The sequence below is a fragment of the Mustela nigripes genome, chromosome 4 (genome assembly GCF_022355385.1).
Source record: "Mustela nigripes isolate SB6536 chromosome 4, MUSNIG.SB6536, whole genome shotgun sequence".
NCBI lineage: Eukaryota > Metazoa > Chordata > Mammalia > Carnivora > Mustelidae > Mustela > Mustela nigripes.
In genome coordinates, this window is record NC_081560.1 from 167,712,376 (window position 1) to 167,733,277 (window position 20,902).

General features: G+C 41.3%; 1 protein-coding gene across 1 annotated transcript in view; it reads left to right on the forward strand.

Moving 5' to 3' along the window:
• Window positions 1-20,902, forward strand: part of CFAP58 (cilia and flagella associated protein 58) — a 92,173-nt gene that overhangs the window by 9,134 nt on the left and 62,137 nt on the right. Inside the window, exons 6-9 of the mRNA XM_059397711.1 lie at window positions 1,233-1,370; window positions 3,177-3,336; window positions 7,772-7,854; window positions 11,250-11,441. Of these exons, the coding sequence (XP_059253694.1) occupies window positions 1,233-1,370; window positions 3,177-3,336; window positions 7,772-7,854; window positions 11,250-11,441 (573 nt within the window). The remainder of the gene's footprint in view (window positions 1-1,232; window positions 1,371-3,176; window positions 3,337-7,771; window positions 7,855-11,249; window positions 11,442-20,902) is intronic.

The window sequence follows — 20,902 nt, forward strand, 5'->3', positions numbered from 1 at the left end:
CTTGATCCCACAACACTTGAGATTGTGTCCTGAACCAAAATTAAGAGATACCCAACCGACTGAACGAAGCAGGCCCCCTTTTTCTCTCATTTCTTAAAGAAGCAATTCATGTAGTTGAAAAAAGTCATTCCTTGAAAATATTTTCTCTTAGGAAGGTTCCAAAGAATTGACAAGCCATACAGCATTTTGCCAATTAAAAAAATAGATATTAGAACACACTTCTTTTCCAATGGCCTCATTAATTTCGTTAAAGCCAGACATCAGATAGGTACTTTATAACGTGCAAGTATCCACCAGAAAAACGTGAGACATCGTGGAGCATGGAATATGAGAGGTTTTTAATATCATGATCAAACTACAGTGCTTCGTTTAGCAATATCCAGGGCTCATGTAAAAGACAATTTCTTTTTGGCAAGGCTGGCTATATTTTATTTAGTCCCTATTGATGGGAAATTGGTTGGATTCTTCCCATGTTTAACTTCTGCTTACATCAGGTTATATTTTGGAATAATTGTCTAAACCATCTTCTCTCTTTTCCCTTCAGCATATTTGCTATCCCTCTGTCCTCTCACTAGTCTGCCAATAGAAATGATTCCCCCCACCCTCAATATATTCCTTTTTTTAAAAAAATAAAACTGTGTCTGCTCAGGATAGTCAAGGTAGGGAAGAGGAAACCTGACTGACCCTGAAGTCAGGCAGACAGAAATCACGGCTCTGCTCTTGCATGGTTTTGACTTCAGTTGGATTTAAGGGGAATTGTCTCTATGTTGGGGCCTGTGAATTTCTGCTCATGAAAATGTGGTAGGCATGTTAATGCAGGATTTGCTTCTGAAGATGTAGCATCCCAGCCCCACAGCTGATAAAACCCGTTTGAATCTCTAGCTCATTTGCAATGATTATAGCAATTGTTGCGTATGTGAAGCTTGCCAAACGGCAAACAGGCATTAAAATATTTATCCGCCACCTGTGAACAAGACTTCCCAAGGCTCTCCGGAAAAAAATTATGCTCTCTGTGTTATTCATTAGAAGGCTTCGTTTTCCTCAGCCATCTAACGTTTGTCATATTTGAGTGCATTAGTGCTTTCACCGGGGATAAAGAACAATTTCTACAAAGACAAAGAAAGTGTGCTTGCTGTGACTGTCCCAGGAGGTTGGTGGGGGTCTCCTGTGTGCATATGCAGATATTGTAATCAGATTAAAAAGCATTAACCGGCTCGTTCTGCGCCTTTCAGATATTGAATGAAAGAGCTGCAAAGGAACTGGAGCAGTTTCAGATGAGAAATTCTAAACTTCAGCAAGAGAATGAACAACACAGTTTGGTTTGCGAGCAGCTATCCCAGGAAAACCAACAGAAGTCTTTGGAGCTCAAAGTAAATACCAAGTGACTTATCTGTTCCCCAGCACGTGTTCCTTCATTCGCTATCACTATAGGTTTGCCTTTGTGGCTGGAGCCCTTGGTTAGGTAACCTGTACTAGCCTCAATATGTCAGAGGCAGGCACAAGCTTTCAGTGGTGGCTTTCTGCCTGGAAGGAGATACTTTGATGACTTCCATTTTTCTAAGACCATAAACCTGAATGTTGATCATATGATTATGCCAAGTGTTTTCAAAAATGAGCTCAGATGCTCATCTCTGTAACTTAGCCTTGGCAGTAAGTAGTTGCCCTCAGCTAGAAACCATTTACGTGGGTGAGTAGCAAAGAGGTCAGGTTATATTTTACGATTTGTCCGGAGAAGGTGGAATGGGAGCCGTCGGGAATGGATTTGGCACTTATGTGTGTCTCCTTCCAGGAGTGTGGAACCATGATTCTTACTTTTGTCCTGCAAATTTCAAGACAGTCTCCATTCTTCTCCCAGGACTCAATGAAGTGACCAATCAAGAATGATACATGGATTTGATCAATGAATCATAACAATTTTTGCATCACAGGCCCTTTTGACAGTCTGCTGACAGCATGCACATGCACACACACACGCACACACACACTTATGCATACATCTTGCATCTTGTTTTGAATGCTGTCTCAGGTTTCCAGGACTTTTCCGACTTCTAACCACGGGGTCTGGATTAATAACTACTGAGTTAGAACATTCTAATGTTCTAATTGGAAAGGGCCTTAGTTCAGCTAATTTAGACCATGTAAATCTGAGACAGAGGAGCATTTAAAGCAGTCCAGAATGGTTTGCTTTGAAACCATTCTTTATGAGAAAGCTGTAAATGGAAGCAGAAATGAAATGGCTACTTAAGGAAAAATAATATATTAGCCCCTAAGGTGAAATTAAAGTAAAAATACTTATGCCATTAATTCTCTTCTTTGATAACAAGAATGGGGGCACCTTGAAAGATGGAGTATTGTTGTTATCAGATTCTGAACTTACAGAATTCTATTTCCAGCAAGAATCTGAGAATAACATGCCCAGCTCAGTGCAATTTCTTCCTTGGCAAGAGCTGGGGATAATTGCTAATGTTTATTTGAGGAAGAATCACCCGTTGCTTTTCTGGTAATTTCTAAAAATGGCAAAATTTTTAAAAATGAACTTAAATTTAAAGAAGTCACAAAACTCAAAATCCATTGATGAAAATCTAGTGCTTTCTTTTGCTAGAAGAATTATTTTGGTACTTTTCACCATTATGTAGACTTGCCTGTTTGTGTTGCCCTGTCCGTTTATCTTTAGGTACACCCACAGACCCACATCTGTTGAGGAGGGAGGGCCCTTCCACTAGTGTATGTTATTGTCCTATACTGGCCACGTGGGTTCACAAGGATATTTAAATACGTTATAATATGTTAGTAATCTTCTGAGAGAGATCAGTCTGCGAGTCCATAAAAATTGTCCATCAAATACAGCATTTGTACACAAAATTCACACATTTATGATACATACAACTCAGCATTCTTATCCTGTTGGATTCAACAACTCAGTGGTGCCTTGAGCCATCAGGTCTGATCAGTCTTTTCATTATTTTTTTGCTTACATTGCCAACTATTTTATTTAGAGAATAGTTTTTCAATTTCTCTCAAGACCAAACAGTGTGTGTGTGTTTTTTTAACCCGTAGAGCAACCTTGCACTGACACGGGAACAATTTCGTTTTATTGGTTCTGAATTTACCATCGTGAAATCACTGGTCCTTTATTTACTGAGTGTTCCCGGTTAATGCTGTCTCATTAATTACAGGCCAAAGAGGAGGAAGTCCATCAGATGCGGGTTGACATTGGGAAGCTCAACAAAATCAGAGAACAAATCCATAAGAAACTGCACCAGATTGAAGATCAAAAGTTAGAAGTGGAACAGCACAGGGAAACTCTAAAAAATCAGATCTTGGGATTAGAGAGAGGTAAACCAAGAACGATTTTGCGCTTTGTTTTATTCCTTTGTAAACATTTCATTGATGGCTGATGGCATTTGGTGACCAAGGGCTCTATGCATACAGACACAAACCATGCCAAATATAATCAGTAAAACAGCTTTCCAGCTGGTGAGCAGCCAATATGCTGGGGACATCGTTTTGAATATCTTTAACTTTTTTACATTAAAAAATTCCTTAACAGGCTATATTGGTACAATGTAAATCCAGCCAAGAGTATTGCTCTGTACTTGTCACTGGAATAAATAACATCTGTACTCATAGTTCTTGGTTCTCCATGACCTCCTGCTTTAGCTCCTTTTCTCATGGAAGATAGGGGATAGATTAAAACAAATGTCTCCCACTAGCAATATTTGGAACAATATTGTACCAAGAATCTAGAAGGCTCCTAACTTCTTTCCTCTGTTAGTACTTTACCATGTGGTAAACACTTGTTTAACCGGCTATCACATTTCCCTGTGCAGGAATAATTTAAGTGCCATGGAAGGCCATTATAGTCAGAAAAATCATAAAGGATAGAAACTATAGGGTCATGTCTAACTGGGTTCGGATCCCGCCTTTGTCGTATTTACTCTTGGGGAATGAGATGGACTAATATCCATAAAGCATTTGGAGATAGTACTTAACACATTGAAAGTGCTTACTAACTGGCATCAGTTATTCTCCAGGTATATTACTATTAATATAAGTAGTAAGATAAAATGTCATCTCATTCTGAAAAAGAATAGAATTGAAAATAGGATTTACTAGTCGAATTTGGTGTGGGAGAAACTGCTCCAGACTTGAAGACAGGGGATCTGGGTTTGAATTTAACTACACCAGAGTATGTGAGGCAGGAACACGTCATTGAACTTATGTGGGCTACCGTGAGTTGTAAGTCACTGGCTGAGGCAACACAGATCAAACATAAACATATACACTGCTTCACTAAAAGTTAGGTAAAACCTAGATCTCTAAGTGAGGTTTTCAGAAATCCACTTGATCCTAAACAACATATGTTTGAAGTGTGTGGGTCCACTTATATGTGGATTTTTAAAAATAAATACAGTACAATATAAACGTATTTTCTTTGTATTCTTAATGCATTTTCTTTTCTCTAGCTTACTTTATTGTAAGAATATAGTATGAAATACGTATAACATACAGAAGATGTGTTAATTGACTGTTTCTGTTATCAGTAAGGCTTCTGGTCAGCAGTAGGCTATTGGTAGTTAAGTTTTGGGGGAGTCAGAGTTTTATGTGGATTTCAGCTTCATGGGGGATGGGCATCCCTAACTCCAGTGTTGTTCAACAGTCAACTGTATTTGTTTTGTAAGACTTTGAAAAGTACAGATATTTTTCCTTCTCAGACATGAGGAAATAATCTTTTATGGAGGTACAGTTGTGGCTTATCTTGACAATTCGTCCATTCATTCCCTCAATAGATTGGGTGCCTACTATGTGCAGGCAGTAAGGTTGGCATTAGGTACGTGAAGGTCTCTGCCCTCAGAATGCTGGTGGTCTTGCATGAAGTTTACGATCTAATGTCTTCAGTGACAGGAAGAGAAACGGAATTACTAGACCATATTTTGTGACTGGCTTAGTGACTTACAAAACATTCCCACATTTACATTTCTATATTTTTGCTTGCAATAGTTCTACGTTTTGGAAAAAAATTATTCATTCTGTGTTGGACCCAATCCTTCATCCTTAAATCATGTTCAGAGAAATCATCATGCTCTCTCCTATGGTTATTTTATAGATTTTTTTAAAAAGATTTTATTTATTTATTTGACAGAGAGAGATCACAAGTAGGCAGAGAGGCAGGCAGAGAGAGAGGAAGGGAAGCAGGCTCCCTGCTGAGCAGAGAGCCCAATGCGGGGGGGCCGATCCCAGGACCCTGGGATCACGACCAGCTGAAGGCAGAGGCTTAACCCACTGAGCCACCCAGGTGCCCCTATTTTATAGATCTTGTTAACATTATTATTTCTTCTTAGGGAACTCTTTCTTTTAATGTGCCTGATCAAAGAGTGGCATTTCAGCCCTTACATCTCCAAGTTCCTGAACTCAGTCTGGTCCAATGCTGAGGGAGGGGTTGTGGGAGCTTAATGCCTGGAAAGCCTCCATTTATGGGAAAACACTGACCCCCACCCCTTTCTTCTCCAGACCAGTCCAGAGGATTCCTTCCATTGACTGTCATTCTTAAGAATTTAACTAGTTCCAAGAATTTAGGGTAAACTTTCCTTGGACAAAATAGTTAGGAGCTCAAGTCCTCCATGTGTTACTATTTTCTGTCACAAAACCCAAGAAACTAACTGATAAATTGCCGGAATTAATGAGAGTTCACTGGGGTGGCAGGTTATAAAATAAATATATACATATCTTTTGTGCTTCCTTTTGTACAAAGAACCGGTTAGAATATATGATGGAAAAACCCCTTTTCACAATAGCAACTAAAGTAATAAAATATCTATAAATAAAGTTACCGGGATACCTGCAAGACATGTATATAAAACATGCTACAGAATTCTATTGAGGGGTATAAAGGAAGACTTGAAAAATGGAGAGATACACAGACTTCCTGGATGAGAAAGCACAATATGATAAATATATAAATCTACCTAAATTAACCTATACATTTAATATTTCCAATAAAAATTTCAGTAAGTTATATTGTTGGGACTTGAAAACTAATTCCAGAGATCCTCCAGAAGAATAAACAGGTGACAGTAGCTATAAAATTCTGGAAAAGAGGAGTGATAAGGGAGCATTTGCCTCACTAAGCATTTAATATTATAAAGCTTCAGTAATCAGGGGCACCTGGGTGGCTCAGTGGGTTAAAGCTTCTGTCTTCAGCTCAGGTCATGATCCCAGGGTCCTGGGATGGAGCCCCGCATTGCATCGGGCTCTTTGCTCAGCGGGGAGCCTGCTTCCTCCTCTCTCTCTGCCTGCCTCTCTGCCTACTTGTGATCTCTGTCAAATAAATAAAAAAAATCTTAAAAAAAAAAAAAAAAGCTTCAGTAATCAAAGACTGTGGTGAAAATGCCTGATAAACAGGTCAGTGGAAGAAATTGGAACAGCCACAAAAAGACCCAAGGTTAGCATCAAGATAAAGGTGTTTCACACCAGCGTGCAGTAGGGATTCTTAAGATGGTAGTATGACAATAAGTTACTTTTGGGGGGAAAAAAAGTTAATACCTACAATGTGGAAACCAGAAAGCCAAGATCGAGAAAATTTAATGAAATAAAAGCTGAGGGTTTTTTTTTTTAATATATCAAAGTTTCTCTATATAAAGACAAATTGATGAAAACATTGCCAAAGAGTTAGTATTTTTGTTATATATAAAGAGTTCTTACAAATCCACAAAGGGGATAAACAATTTGTAAGAAAAATGGACATAGGGAAAGTGTGGGCAATTTTAAAAACAGAAATACAAATATATGGTCATTAAACATGAAAAAGTAATAATATTACTACTAATCAAAGAAATGTAAATTAAATACAGAGATAGGGTTTTAATAATCTATTGGATTGTTAAAGAGATCGAAGAGCATGATAATACCCAGTAGTGATTTGGGTGTGGATTTAAACTGCTATTAGTTTTCTGGAAAGAAATTTGGCAGTAGGAGAGAAATGCCTTTTTTTTTTTTTTTTTTTTAAATCGCCTTCGATCCAGGACTTCCTCTTCTAGAGTAACAAATGAACAAGAACTTTCACAGAATTATGGCTTATAATTGCAAATAAATAAGTAAAATGGAAGCAATTTAAATGTTAAGGTGGGGGATTGGCTAAATAAATTATGCATTTTCGTATAGTGAAATATCATGGGGCCATTAAAATTCTGTTGTAGATGCACATTTATAATATAGAGAGGCATTTATTTTATGTTAGTTAATTATAAAAGCAAGCTACGAAACAGTATGTGTTATATAATTCACTTTTGGTATATATATATGAATGTGTATATATCTGTATTTTTATGCACACACACATTTGCATAGGAAAAAGTCTGGAAAGACATATCAAAATCTTAAGTAGATTCTGGTTGACTTGAATTTTTTTCCCTTTTGCTTATTTGGATGCCTCATTTGTTTCTGTATTCATAATTACTTGTATAATTAAAAAGATTTAAAAAGAGCAAGGACTTTTGGAGTCAGAGAAACCATGCTCTCAGCCTCAGCCCTTCTTGGTTGCAGATGGGTAGCATGTGTCTCAACCCCGCTGAGACTCAGTTTCCCTGTGTTCAGTGGGACGGGAGACCTCCTGTACTGAGCTATAATGAAGATCATGGAACACTCAATAAACAGGAATTTTATAGCTGCAGATAAACCTGTAAAGCAGTTTCTCTATTGCATTGGCTTTGGCCTTGACAGATTCTTTCTTGGGTCGGCTCCATATTTCTTCTTCTTCTCCTTGGTCATTTAGAGGTGGAGGCTTCAAAGAAACAAGCAGAACTTGATAAGAAAGCGATGGATGAGCTTCTGAGAGAAAGGGACATACTAAATAAGGTACGTATGTTCCCATAGTACCGGTAAATAAATGTCCTCCTTTAATGCTATGATATCTGCCTCTAACCGGTTGTGCAGGGGAAAGAAAACTCTGAAGCGAACAAAAGTAGATTAGAAATAAATAATCGTGCTCCGTTTTCTTCCAAGCTGCCAGGCACAGTCCACCATTCATGGGCTGAGAACTGAAACTGCGTTATTACCTGTGAGCACAAAGGGATGTGGGGGGAATTATCATATAAACGAGCAGGGGATTTAAGAGCGTTTTGTGGATTTTGATTTTATTGCTGGTGTATTATTTGGCATCCTAAGCAGTTGATCAAAATTTCTGAATTTAATATCTATAATCTGCAATTTTGCTAATCCAGAAGATACAAGTGAGCGCTGATACAATATTACCTTCGAGGAATTTGGTGTAAGAAAGCCCGGTTGATGCCATAAAACTTCCCTCCATCTCTTGGGGACTGTTGTAGGTTTTTATTTTTGTTTTCAGCCCTTTCATCTCCTTGTTCCTGAGCTCAGTCTGGTCCAAAGCTGAGGGAGGGGTTTCAGGAGCTTGAGGCCTGGAAAGCCTCTATTTATGGGAGGATCCTGAACCCTCTCTTCTCCAAACCAGCCCAGAGGATTCCTTCCATTGATTGTCACCCTTCGAGTTCCAAGAATTTAGGGTAAACTTTCCTGCTCAGGGATTTTCTCCAGGGAGGAAAAAAAATCAAAGGGCCAGATGAAGAGTGAGAAGGCTCCTTCCAGAACAGTCTATGGCTTTTAGCCAAGACAGTCATCTCATCAAGTAGAAATAGCCTATATTTTTTTACTCCAACTTTCATTATTTCTTTAGGCTTTGCAGAATCGAACAAATATTGACAAAATAGACCACTCTGGAAGCTTGAAGAAGACTATTTAAGGATCCTGGGAAATAATAGGAGATTACCTATCTTTACATGCTGAGCGCTCCTTAGAAAACCATTGTTTTTTTTGCATAATCCTGAAAACTATTCCTTTATTTAATAAATTTGCACATGCAAACAATGTTGTTGGATTTAGAATTTTATTTTATTTTATTTTTTTAAAAGATTTTATTTATTTATTTGACAGAGAGAGATCACAAGTAGACAGAGAGGCAGGCAGAGAGAGAAAGAGAGGAGGAAGCAGGCCCCCTGCTGAGCAGAGAGCCCGATGCGGGGCTCGATCCCAGGACCCTGAGATCATGACCTGAGCCGAAGGCAGCAGCTTAATCCACTGAGCCACCCAGGCGCCCCGGATTTAGAATTTTAAATGTATTTTTAAGACATGCCTTTAACCTGTTTATATTTTATGAATACTGGTGGCCAACCAATAGATTTTCTGCCATAATAGGACACATAGCACAACATTAATTTCACTTTTATTTGTTTGATTTGACTAACATCAGTTCCTCTTCCAAAACAGGATATAGTTTTTTCTTTTCTGGCTAGTATGCCTCCTTTCTTAGTGCTTTGCCCAGCCAGCGTCTGACCCTCTGCAGGTACGCAACCCACCATCACTAATAATACAGTCTTGCCCCACTGACTGGAAATACCCCATACCCCCTTCATTAAATGAATAGTGACATGGTTTTGACAGGCAGCAATGTTAACACATTCTCATTCTTTCAGTGTCATGTTAAAATGGCTTTGTCTTTTATAGAGTGGATGTTGAATTCAATACTTGAAAATCAAGTTGACCTTTTCTATTTTCTGCTTCATCACCCATCTGAGGTATAGTGTGTTTATATTCCAGTGGTTTTCAGACCTGGCTGGGGGTCTGTGTTGCTTAGAGATTTGGGAAGGGACAACAAGGAGCCTTGTGGTACCCGAGGATACATCTGGGCCTCGGGAACTGATAGGAAACTGACCTGACATTCTTGGGATACACAGAAAGCCCTCTCTCACCACCACTGGATTTCCTGCTGAGTTTTTGCTTTCGTTCTTCTCTTTTGGGGAAGAATGCCTCCCAGTTTCCTGGTCTGTTTGGCAAAAAAAAAAGATGACTATCACCACCAGCTCCCAAGTTTACGTCCTCTATTGAGTTGCAGAAAATTAAAGGCCCTATTTCAAAAGTTGCAGGTCCATTCACCTGCGGCCAGAGAACCGAACCCTCCTGGATGAGCTTGCCTGCCACAGCAGCACTCCTCTGTTGACTCCTTGTTTTCGGGGCACAGGCTGGCTTCCGGGGCAGCCAAACTTGGAATTTCCATTGCAGCAGCAGAAATCACTCATGCAGCACTAAAAAAAAAAAAAAAAAATGTTGGCACCTGGGTCCCCTCCCAAATCCACTGAACTGGAATCTCTAGAGATGGGGCACAGGCATCTGTATTCTTTAAGAAACTGGGCTCGTTGGTGTGTTATTATGGTAAAATAAACACAAGACGGAATTTATCCTGAGTGACCATGAGTACATTGACGGTGTCATGTAACTGTCACCAAACTTAGCTGCAGAACACTTCCTTCGTTCCAGAAGGAACCCGTGTACCTGCAAAGCAGTTATTCCCCCCCCACGCCCCCCCCCCCCCCCCCCGCCCCCCCCCCCCCCCAGCCAAGGACCACGAATCTGCCTTCTTCCTCTGTGGATCTGACTCTTTTGGATATTTATAGAACTGGAATCCCGTTATGCATGAACCTTTTATGTGTGGCCTCTTCCACTCAGAATAATGATTCTAGGCTTCAGCCCTGCTGTACCCTGTATCAGGACTTCGTTCTTTTTTGTGGCTGATGAATGTTCGCCTGTGTGGATGTACCACATTTTGACGACCTGTTCATCAGCTGATCGACTTTTGGGTTGTTTGCCCGTTTTGGCTCTTGTGACTGGTGCTGTTGTGAGCATTCGTATACTGATTCTTGTTTGATCACCTGTTTCCAGTGCTTCTGGGTTAGGTACCCTGGAGTGAGATTTTGGATCATATGTTAATTCTAGATAGTTACATTTTTAACGAGTTGGTTTTATTTTACTTTGTAGTCAAAGCCCTGTTAGGTGAGTAGGTTCCGTTGTTCTAGGCTCCCAGGAACAAGACTAGACCTGGGATGGAGGTTATCTTTGGGGTCAGCTGGACCTGGACTCAAATCCTGGCTCTGCCACTGCCCTGTTGATTGAACTTGTAAGCAAGCACCTTAACTTCAGAGTATCAGTTTCCCACCCTTAAAATGGGAGCAAGATAGTGCTTACTTCCTTGGGATGTTGTGGTCACGTAATGTACCTATGCATGTGTTTGCCTTGTGCAAAATTAACAGATTAAGCTCTAAATAAGCTGTAGAGAATATGATTATCTTTATTTATCCAAAAAACTATGTGTCTAATTATTTTAGGGATGAAACGGGGTAGATTTATCCAGAAATCCCCACACATTTTAAGTAGCGTGACTGCTCTGTTGTCCTTATTTTTAGAATATGCTTAAGGCGGTCAGTGCGACCCAGAAACAGATAGACCTGGTAAAGCTCCATGAGCAAGCCAAGAGGAACCTGGAGGAAGAAATCCAGAACTACAAAGATGAGGCTCAGAAGCAGAGAAAGATCATCTTTCAGCTGGAAAAGGAGCGAGATCGGTACATCAATGAAGCCAGTGAGCTTACCCAAAAGGTAAGAGCACTCCTTGATGATGTGAGTGGAGACCTTCTCTCTGAAGGTCACACACTGTAGCAAAGAGGATTGCTTCAGATCTGAGCTGGTGGTTTGCATGAGAATTTAAGAGGAACAATGTTGATGGAAGAAAAGCTGTCCTGGGGCTGATCTGGGTCAGACTATGAAACAGACAAGGTCAATGCTTTGAGGGTCTCCATTTCCCCTTCGAGGCCCCTCCCCTGTTGCCCTGCTGTGCAATTTCCCTGTGTTGGACGCTTGGGTTCGGGGTGGTGGGGTGCTGTCAGCATCCCCATCTCTGTACCCTTTGTTCTCACCCCCCACGTCTATTCCTGAAACCCTTGTCCCCTCAGACTGAGGATTCCAGTCCTCAGGAGAAAGGCTTCTAATTAAATGACTTCAAATTAAGATGTGAGTGACTCCTGGCATCAGGTAAATAGTCACACATTCTAAGGGCATTTTTAAAAAAATTATTATTATTATTATTTTTAAAAAGATTTTATTTATTTATTTGACAGACAGAGATCACAAGTAGGCAGAGAGGTAGGCAGAGAGAGAGGAGGAAGCAAGCTCCCTGCTAAGCAGAGAGCCTGATGTGGAGCTTGATCCCAGGACCCCATGGAATCATGACCTGAGCTGAAGGCAGAGGCTTTAACCCACTGAGCCACCCAGGTGCTCCTCTAAGGGCATTTTTATTTCCCAACTGTTGGGAACCTGGAAACCTCACCAGTGGTAGAAATTCACACGTTGAGCAGCTAAGTCCCAGATCTCTACTTCCTGTAAACTGCGGAGAAGGGAGAGTGCTCATGGCAGTGTCTTGAAAACGACTTCAGGGATTTCAGATCTGCTTTAACCCATTGTCTTAGCACATGGCCAGCATTCAGCATGAGTGGTTAGACTCGACCGCCTTCAGTGTATTCCCAGATGGCGTAGAACAGGGGGTTTCATGATGTCAGGAGGCAGTGTTGGGGAATGAAGGAACATTTTAAGTATGAGGCTAAGAAGAGGGTTCGGGGGTGGGGGGGAAGATTAACGAGACCCCCCCCACCCCCACCCCGGCCCAGCCCCTTGGCAAAATGTTATCTGCTCTGCGGTGTAAGCCCTCTCTTTCATCTCCTCAGTGAAATCTACAGTGTTTCCCCGCGCTCTTGCGTGTTTCACTCTGTTTTGTTTTGTTTTGTTTTGGAGTGGAATCTCAGTGAAGATGACAAGGAGGACAGCCAACATTTGAATTATAAACATTAAGAAAGAGGGAAACAAGCTTCACTGTTGGGAAATCATCTTCTTTCCGCTTAGACTAAATAAACGCTGAGCAGATGTTTGTAGCATGTAAGTTTGGACTGGGCTATGCTCAGTCTAGCCCAGGCTGAACGCGTCTTCCGTGTAAAAGATCCCCCCTCCCTCCACTCTCCCCACACCCGGTGATTCTCACAGCCCTGATTGGGGGCCATTGGAATACAGTGTGTTTCTTTTCTCACTTAATCATCTTACAAGCACGGTTGATGGATTTCCTGACTCCCAGAAAGCCGGTGGTCGGTCCAGGAACTCGTATTCTCCAATCATATGCTCCAGCCTGGGCTAGCCCATCAGGCTGCACATTCGTCAGCTTTGGCTGTAAGAAATAACCCTCAAATCTTAGTGGTTTATAGCAACAAAGATTCAATCAGTGGCCTTGGGGGGCTGCTGGTGCCCTGCTTTGGGTCCTCTTCATTCCACACTGATTCTGTTGGGATGTGCTGGCCTCTTTGAGAGCGAAAACAGGGTAGTAGTGGACCTTGTGATGCTTTCAGAGCTTCTGCTGGGAAGAGGAAGGCACAGGGCTTGTCCACACATTTCCCCTCAGCCAAAGCAAATAACATGGCCAAGCCCAGCATCCCTGGGTAGGAATATAATCCTAGTAAGGGGGAGGTGCTGTATGCCAAGACAGGAAATGTATCTGAAAGTGTGATCTTCCTGCTTCACCTTCCTGGTCATCAGTGTCCCTCCACCTCTGGCTGCCATCACACTATCGAAGTTCACTGTTAAAAATCCCAGTGTGGGGGCGCCTGGGTGGCTCAGTGGGTTAAGCCGCTGCCTTCGGCTCAGGTCATGACCTCAGGGTCCTGGGATCGAGTCCCGCATTGGGCTCTCTGCTCAGCAGGGAGCCTGCTTCCCTCTCTCTCTCTCTGCCTGCCTCTCCGTCTACTTGTGATTTCTCTCTGTCAAATTAATAAATAAAATCTTAAAAAAAAAAAAAAAAATCCCAGTGTGATACTGGTATCACTCCTGGCCTTACAAACCCCAGTTCTCACTTCTCAGCAATCTGGGTCTGTGCTTTCTAACTTTTTTTTTGCATCCTTAGCACATATAGAAAATATGTCTATAGCTTATGGGAAATAAGGGGGGAAACTGTTCAGGTGTGGGAGGCCTTGCTTGAGACGAGGACCCAACCAGGCCCTGACTTGTGCCTCCTTTAAAGTCTGAATAACCTAACAAAAGGTTTAGGACGGGAAAAGTTGAGTAGCACTGAGAAAGGGTCTGTGCTATGTGTTGTGTGCTCGCCTACGTGACTTCCCACACACTTGCTAAACAAATGAGAACAATTCGGGGTCATAAGTTCATGGCTGGTCCTTGCTGCCCTAATACTGCTCATAAATTACTTTCAGTTTTTCTGTATCAATACAGAACAATTGTACTAGCATCAGCCGTTTGGCATCACGAGGTCTGCTTATAGTTAAATGTGAAACTTATTATGGGAACTCGTGGTTGTTCAACTAGACACAGGTGTATTGCTTCTTCTACTATCACTAGATATATGGCCTTAGTGCTTTGAATAAACTTAGCACTGTTGGACATCCTCCTCGGTGCTCCTCCTGCCCCCATCTCTTTGTCTCTTTAAGTTCTTTTCACCATCCTCTTACCCTCACGTTCCTGGTCGATTTGTCGCGCCGGCCGTGACACTCAGGGTTGCAGGGGACTAACCTAGGGATGCTAGCTGCCCTGGCCCCACCTGATAGAGTGAGTCAGTATTTGGGTACATACCTATAATCCACACAAGACGATGCAATGGTCGACTGTGATTTATGGGACAGAGTCCAAGCCCTTTGTTCTCCCTAGAAGGTCCTTCTTTTCTTTTTCTGCCTGGAAAATTCCTCTTTATCCTCAATACCCCGCTCAAAAGCTCATCTCTGAGCTCAAACCTGCTCCGACTCTCTTCTTTATGGCTTTGTTTGTATCTTTGCAATGGTACTTACCATCCTTAGAGTAATTATTTTCTTTACACATTTGCTTTTCCAACTTTACAGTGAGCTCTTGGGAATAAAGTTTTATCTCATTCATTTCTTCATTTCTAGTGTGCCGGTAAATAGTAGGCACACTAGAAGTGTTTGTTAAACAAATGGATGGATGATGAGTGGTATAAAGGAGGCTGTCACTGATTTTAATATAGGATTATTGATTTTTCAGTTTCCTTGTAAAAATGTAGACGTACCAAGTTTTGCTGGTAACTGTTTTTCATAATTCTGATGTTTAACTTCACAAGATTGTATAATGTGTCACTAAATCATTTAAGCATAAGTTCTTAACAAATTCTTTATCAATTGTAATTTTTCTGTTTCTTACTTAACCCCTGACAGCATGTATCAGTTGCTACAGCAACCTGGGTTATCTCTAGACGACTTCTTCTTCTTCTTCTTCTTAAATATTTTGTTTATTTGACACACAGAAAGAAGGAGAGAGCAAGCACAGGTAGGGGAGCAACAGGCAGAGGAAGAGGGAGAACCAGGCTCCCCACTAAGCAGGGAGCCCATGTGGGACTCTATCCCAGGACCCTGGGATCATGATCTGAGCCAAAGGCAGACACTTAACTGACTCGGCCACCCATTTTAGAGAAAAAAAGAGAGAGAGTGAAAGACCAAAAGAACCCCCCTGGCTAGAAGTGCATTTTTATCCTGTTAACCAGCTAGTTTCGCTTCTGTAGGAACGCTTGCTTTTTTCGCGCGTGGGCCCCCTGAACCAATCCGCTGGCGCCAAGTATGCCTGTTCAAACTGTCAACCAATCAGCTCAGCCCCACCTGAAACTTGTTTGTATCTGTGTATAAAAACCCTGCACCAACCCAGCTCTGGACCTCTCGGCGTTATCGGCAACCAGCGGCGCAGAGGTCCAGGTTTGAACCTGCAATAAACGACCCTTGCTGCTTGGCTTTGACTCATGTCTCTGGTGGTCTTTTAAGGTGGGAGTAATACTCAGTTGGTATTTCAAGAGGGAGTGAGCTCAAGGGGAGGGGCAGAAGGAGAGGGAAAAATTAAATCTCAAGCACACTCTGCAGAGCCCGACTTGGGGCTTGATCTCACAACTCTGAGATCATGACCTGAGCCGAAATCGATAGTCCAATGCTTAACCGACTCAGCCACCCAGCTACCCCTGGACCACTTATTAAGGACCTGCATGTCATTTTTTTTTTTAAGATTTTATTTATTTATTAGAGATCACAAGTAGGCAGACAGAGAGGCAGGCAGAGAGAGGGGGAAGCAGGCTCCCTGCCAAGCGGAGAGCCTGATGTAGGGCTTGATCCCAGGACCCTGAGATCATGTCCTGAGCTAAAGGCAGAGGCTTAACCCACTGAGCCACCCAGGTGCCTCTGCATGTCCTTAATACATATAAGAAATATGTCCTTCCCCATATTTCTTTCTTTCTTTTCTGCTACACACACACACCTCATTCCCATAAACAGAACATTCCCTTTCCTGAACTCTATTTGATATCAGGGGCTGGGGATAATGTCAGGATACTGATGTTTTCATCAACTTCTGGAGTAAGTATATGTTGTTCCAAGTTTTAATCCAGCAATTTCTTTTGTAAGAACTCAATCTATGGAAATAGAAGAAATGCAAAGCGTTTTATAAAAGGATATTCTTTAAAATAAATTGTGCTACACTTATCTGATACAATATTATGTACCATAAAGACCACGTGTTTGAAAAATATTTTTTAAAATGGGGAACGTGTTCACAATATGAATCTGATAAAGACAGAATGCAAGACTCCTTCCATGGTTTGCACTAGTTTTATCTCTGTGCACAGGAGAAGGATTGGTATTCAATTTTGAGCTCTTCTTATTACTTCTTTCTTAAATAGGTATCAAATATTTTTTGAAAGAATGAATGAAAAGTATAATTAGAGATCTGAATTAACCACTCAAAGACTTACTTTTAGGTTTTTACATTAAATTCTTCTTCACTAATGTATTTATCATTATGGGTCTTACCCCATTTTAAATTCATTTGAAACATGTTGTCCTAACTGACAATCTGAGTTATCCTCAGTGATTTTAGCTGTGGGGGACTCGTGGCATGGTCTCTTCTGCCTTCTGGGCTGCAAAAACAGTGTCCACATTTGCCTTCTGGTTCTTTCTGTTTAGAGAAAGAAAGGTGAACTCTCAGAGACCGAAAGCCCTACGTTACGTTTTATTAATTTAACTTCGCATTTGCAAATGAGGAAGAAGATCCTTTTCTGTGCCAGAATCGGTTGGCTCAGAATTCTAAACCTTTTCTTATGTGCCTGTCTCAGTCAACACTTGCCATACTAATGCGGCACAATACACAACCACCAAATCTCATTGGCATGCAGAAATAAGCATTTTCTTCCTTCCTTCCTTCTTTCCTCCCTCTCCTTCCTTCCTTCGGATTTTATTTATTCATGTGAGAGGGAGAAAGTACAAGAGAGAGCACAAATGGTGGGGAGAGGGATAGGGAGAGAAAAAGGGAGAAAGAGACTCCCTGCTGAGTGGGGAGTCTGACATGGGCTCTATCCTAGGACCCCAATATCATGACCTGAGCCAAAGGCAGACACTTAACTGAGCCACCCAGGTGCCCCGACACTTAACTTCTCACACCTCTGCAGTTGGGTGGAACTCAGGTGACCTAGGTTAGGCTTGCTTGCACTTGGCTGGAGGCTCAGTTCAGTCTGGTTCTGCCCTACGTCTTTCTGGTCCTCCAGCATGCATGGTGTTGTCCTGGAGGAAGAAAGGAAACAAAGGAGAAACCCAAGCACACAAGCACATTTCATGGCTCTCTCCTCTGACATCCCATTGGCTGTGGCAAGTCACATGTCCAACAGCAAGGGGAAGGCTCTTCCCATGGAGGTGGTAGTGACAGGAGAGGGAGTGAATATTTGCAGAACCATAACATAATCTAGTAGAGAGATTCAGTGCTTTTTATCCCATGCTTTCTCCTCTGCTGCACTCAAACTTTCACTCTGAGGCACCAGGAATGGCATTATAAGTTGCGGTCCACCGTATTTACTCAACTTCTGTAAATTCTGGGTAAAACTATTCCTGGTTAATCATTAAATCTGAGGCACATGTTGCATATTATGCACTTGGCTCATTTTAGAGCCCCTCCTTTCTCATTCTAAATCTTAAACTTCTGGCCATTGCCTTTCCAGACATTTTATACACCAAAAAGCATTCCTTCATAATGAATCTTTACCTCCATGTTCCTTAGCTCTGCTTATTTGCTTATAACAGTGGCAAGCAAAACTCTCCTAGACAAAGCTCCCAAGAAATGAATAATAATGTGCTTTCGAGGGCTTACAAAGAAGTGAGGAAAGAAAGTTGATCAGAGAAGTACTGATTGAACTGGTACTTCATAATGAAATGGAGCTCCTGTTTCTTTGGTCTTAATTTGAAGTTTTATACAGGGAATCTTTCCTAGACAAATTATAAGCTTTTTGTGTTATTATGAAATTACATATGTCTAGGGATTACTCTTTTCCTGCCGGACAGAATTTGATCCATAGAAAACTTGAATTGATTTGTTAAGTACTAGTATTATATAACATGACAGAATACTACCTTATCATGATAATCTATTATTTAATAACTGATAAAAGTATGATCTGCTAAGTACTTACATGATGGTGCAAATATATGTATCTTCTCACTTAAATCCTCATACCTCCCTTTGAGGTAGACATGATTATATCCCTCATTTTATAAGATAATGTAATATGTTATTTATTATTTTTTAAAAATTTTGTTTATTTATTTGACAGAGAAAGAGCAAGTGCACAAGCAAGAAGAGCTGCAGGCAGAGTGAGAGGGAGAAGCAGGCTGCCTGTGGGAACTGGACACAGGGCATGATCCTAGGACCCTGGGATCATGAACTAAGCCAAAGGCAGACACTTAACTGACTGAGCCACCCAGGCACCCCTAATGCAATAAGTTATTAAGAACAGAAATACAGTGGTGCCTGGGTGGCTTAGTGGGTTAAAGCTTCTGCCTTTGGCTCAGGTCATGATCTCAGGGTCCTGGGATCAAACCCCACATCTGGCTTTCTGCTCGGTGGGGAGCCTGCTTCCTCCTCTCTCTCTGCCTGCCTCTCTGCCTACTTGTGATCTCTGTCTGTCAAATAAATAAATAAAATCTTAAAAAAAAAAAAAAAAAAGCACAACTAAAGAAGAGAAATACAGAGGTGCCTGGCTGGCTCAGTCTTTTGATCTTGGAGTCATGAATTTGAACTCCATGTTGGATGGAGAACTTACTTAAAAAAATACATTTTTTGGGGGGGGGAGGGTACAAAATGGTGGTTTATTAAAGCACAGGGACAGGACCCCTGGGAAGGAAGAGCTGCTGGCCCGGGGTTGTGAGGGGTGGCAGGTTATGTACCCTGTGGTTGGGGGAAGGTGAGGGGAAGGGAGGTGTCAGTGGAGTTTTCATATGCTAAAGAGAGCCTACAAGGTGCCAGGATGTCCGAGGCCTACCGGAGGCCTTGCCCTTGCGGCTTGATCAATGTTGTCTTTAGACCAACCATTAACATTAAGATAGTTGGGAGACTTTTTGGTGGAGTATCACAATCCTGTTATCAACCGTCTTTGTTAGTAAGATTTAGGACATTTGTAAGCCAAGGGAGACTCCTAGCATGCTTGGGAGCTCTGCAAGTTAACTATTTGCTCAGTCCGGGCTGCTTGAGGGATGCTACACTTATGACTGAGGGGGGTGCAAGGCACCAGCTTTTGCTTTGTCTTCAGCCAGCCTCGTGCTCCCTCATCATTCCCCCCTGAAAAAATGCAATCGTAAAAACCGCCCAGAAACATAGATATGCCTTTCTAAATTTAAGGTAGGGAATAAGATAAAAAAGCAAGAAAAATAGAAAATAGAGAAGACTTAAAAATCTCACATGCCTGGCCACATAGGTTTTTTTGTTTTGTTTTGTTTTCCTGAGCGTGAGTTTTTCAGTTTCATTATGAAGGTAGAGGCATTGTCAGCATTCAAATCATTGACATTGAGTCAGAAAAACTTATTGGAGGAGTTTATTATACTGATATTTCATCAAATGTAAGTTAAAGGGCTCCAAATTCAGTGACCTACTTTCTTATCCTGCCTTAGTTTATGTGATGTTTTGACTATGCTGCAGATTTCCAGCATGCATTATTGATTTTTTATCTCACTCTTACTTCTATTGGCAGGTTGTTTTAACAGAAAAAGAAAAGGTAGTAGGTTATAAACTGGGACTGTACCTCAGACTGCTCTGTAAGCATTTTCTCGGTTAGTTTGAAGGGGGTTTCCGAAGGCTGGGGTCTCCGAGTCTCCAGCTCTAACAGAGCTTTTCGTGTTTGGATAGGACTTCTCTCATGAGTTCGTTGGAGGTATCTAAAGTATAATCAGTTAATTAAGCTCCAGCCCCACAGCTGGCATCCCACATTCTCTGATATGCCATTTTAAACAGGGGACTGTTGACTAAAGGTTTTGCTCCTACTCAACACCCCATACATTTTATGAATTTTCAGGATTTGACATTGGTTTGAATGATTTCCACTGAAACAAATAGAGTTCCGACACTTACAAATAAATTGCTTGGTAGATTGTCTTTTCCCTTAGTTTCAGTATTTTTTTTCATTGTCATGTAACTAAAATACCTTTGATCTTTTTGGTATCGTGATGAGTTCTTATTATTCCTAGCTTCAAGAATCCAGAAGCAAATGCACTGTGATTTCCTGCACTGTTGTGTGCACAAAGATAGACCCTACTAGTTGGATGCCCCCCAAAGAAATGCCCTTGGCTGCATCCTTTCTCCCAAGCATTATTCTGTCTATGCAAAGGATGATTCTTGTTACAACATCTCTCAGAGTGATTGAACAAGCAATTTTTTTCTTTTCTCTGATGTACTGCTTGATATTCTGAATGCTGATGATGCTGTTCAAAGTCTTTTCAATCCATTCATTTCGCTGAGCCCAAAGAAGTGTGATCATGTCCATAGAAAGGCTAAATTTTAGTCAGAGATAGTGCCTTTCTTTTTTTCTTTTTTTTTTTTTTTAAATTAAACAAATACCAGATCCAGTAATAGATATCTTATTTAGGTTTTACATTTATTTTATTTTTTTTAAAAAGATTTTATTTAGGGCACGTGGGTGGCTCAGTGGGTTAAGCTGCTGCCTTCGGCTCAGGTCGTGATCTCAGGGTCCTGGGATCGAGTCCCGCATC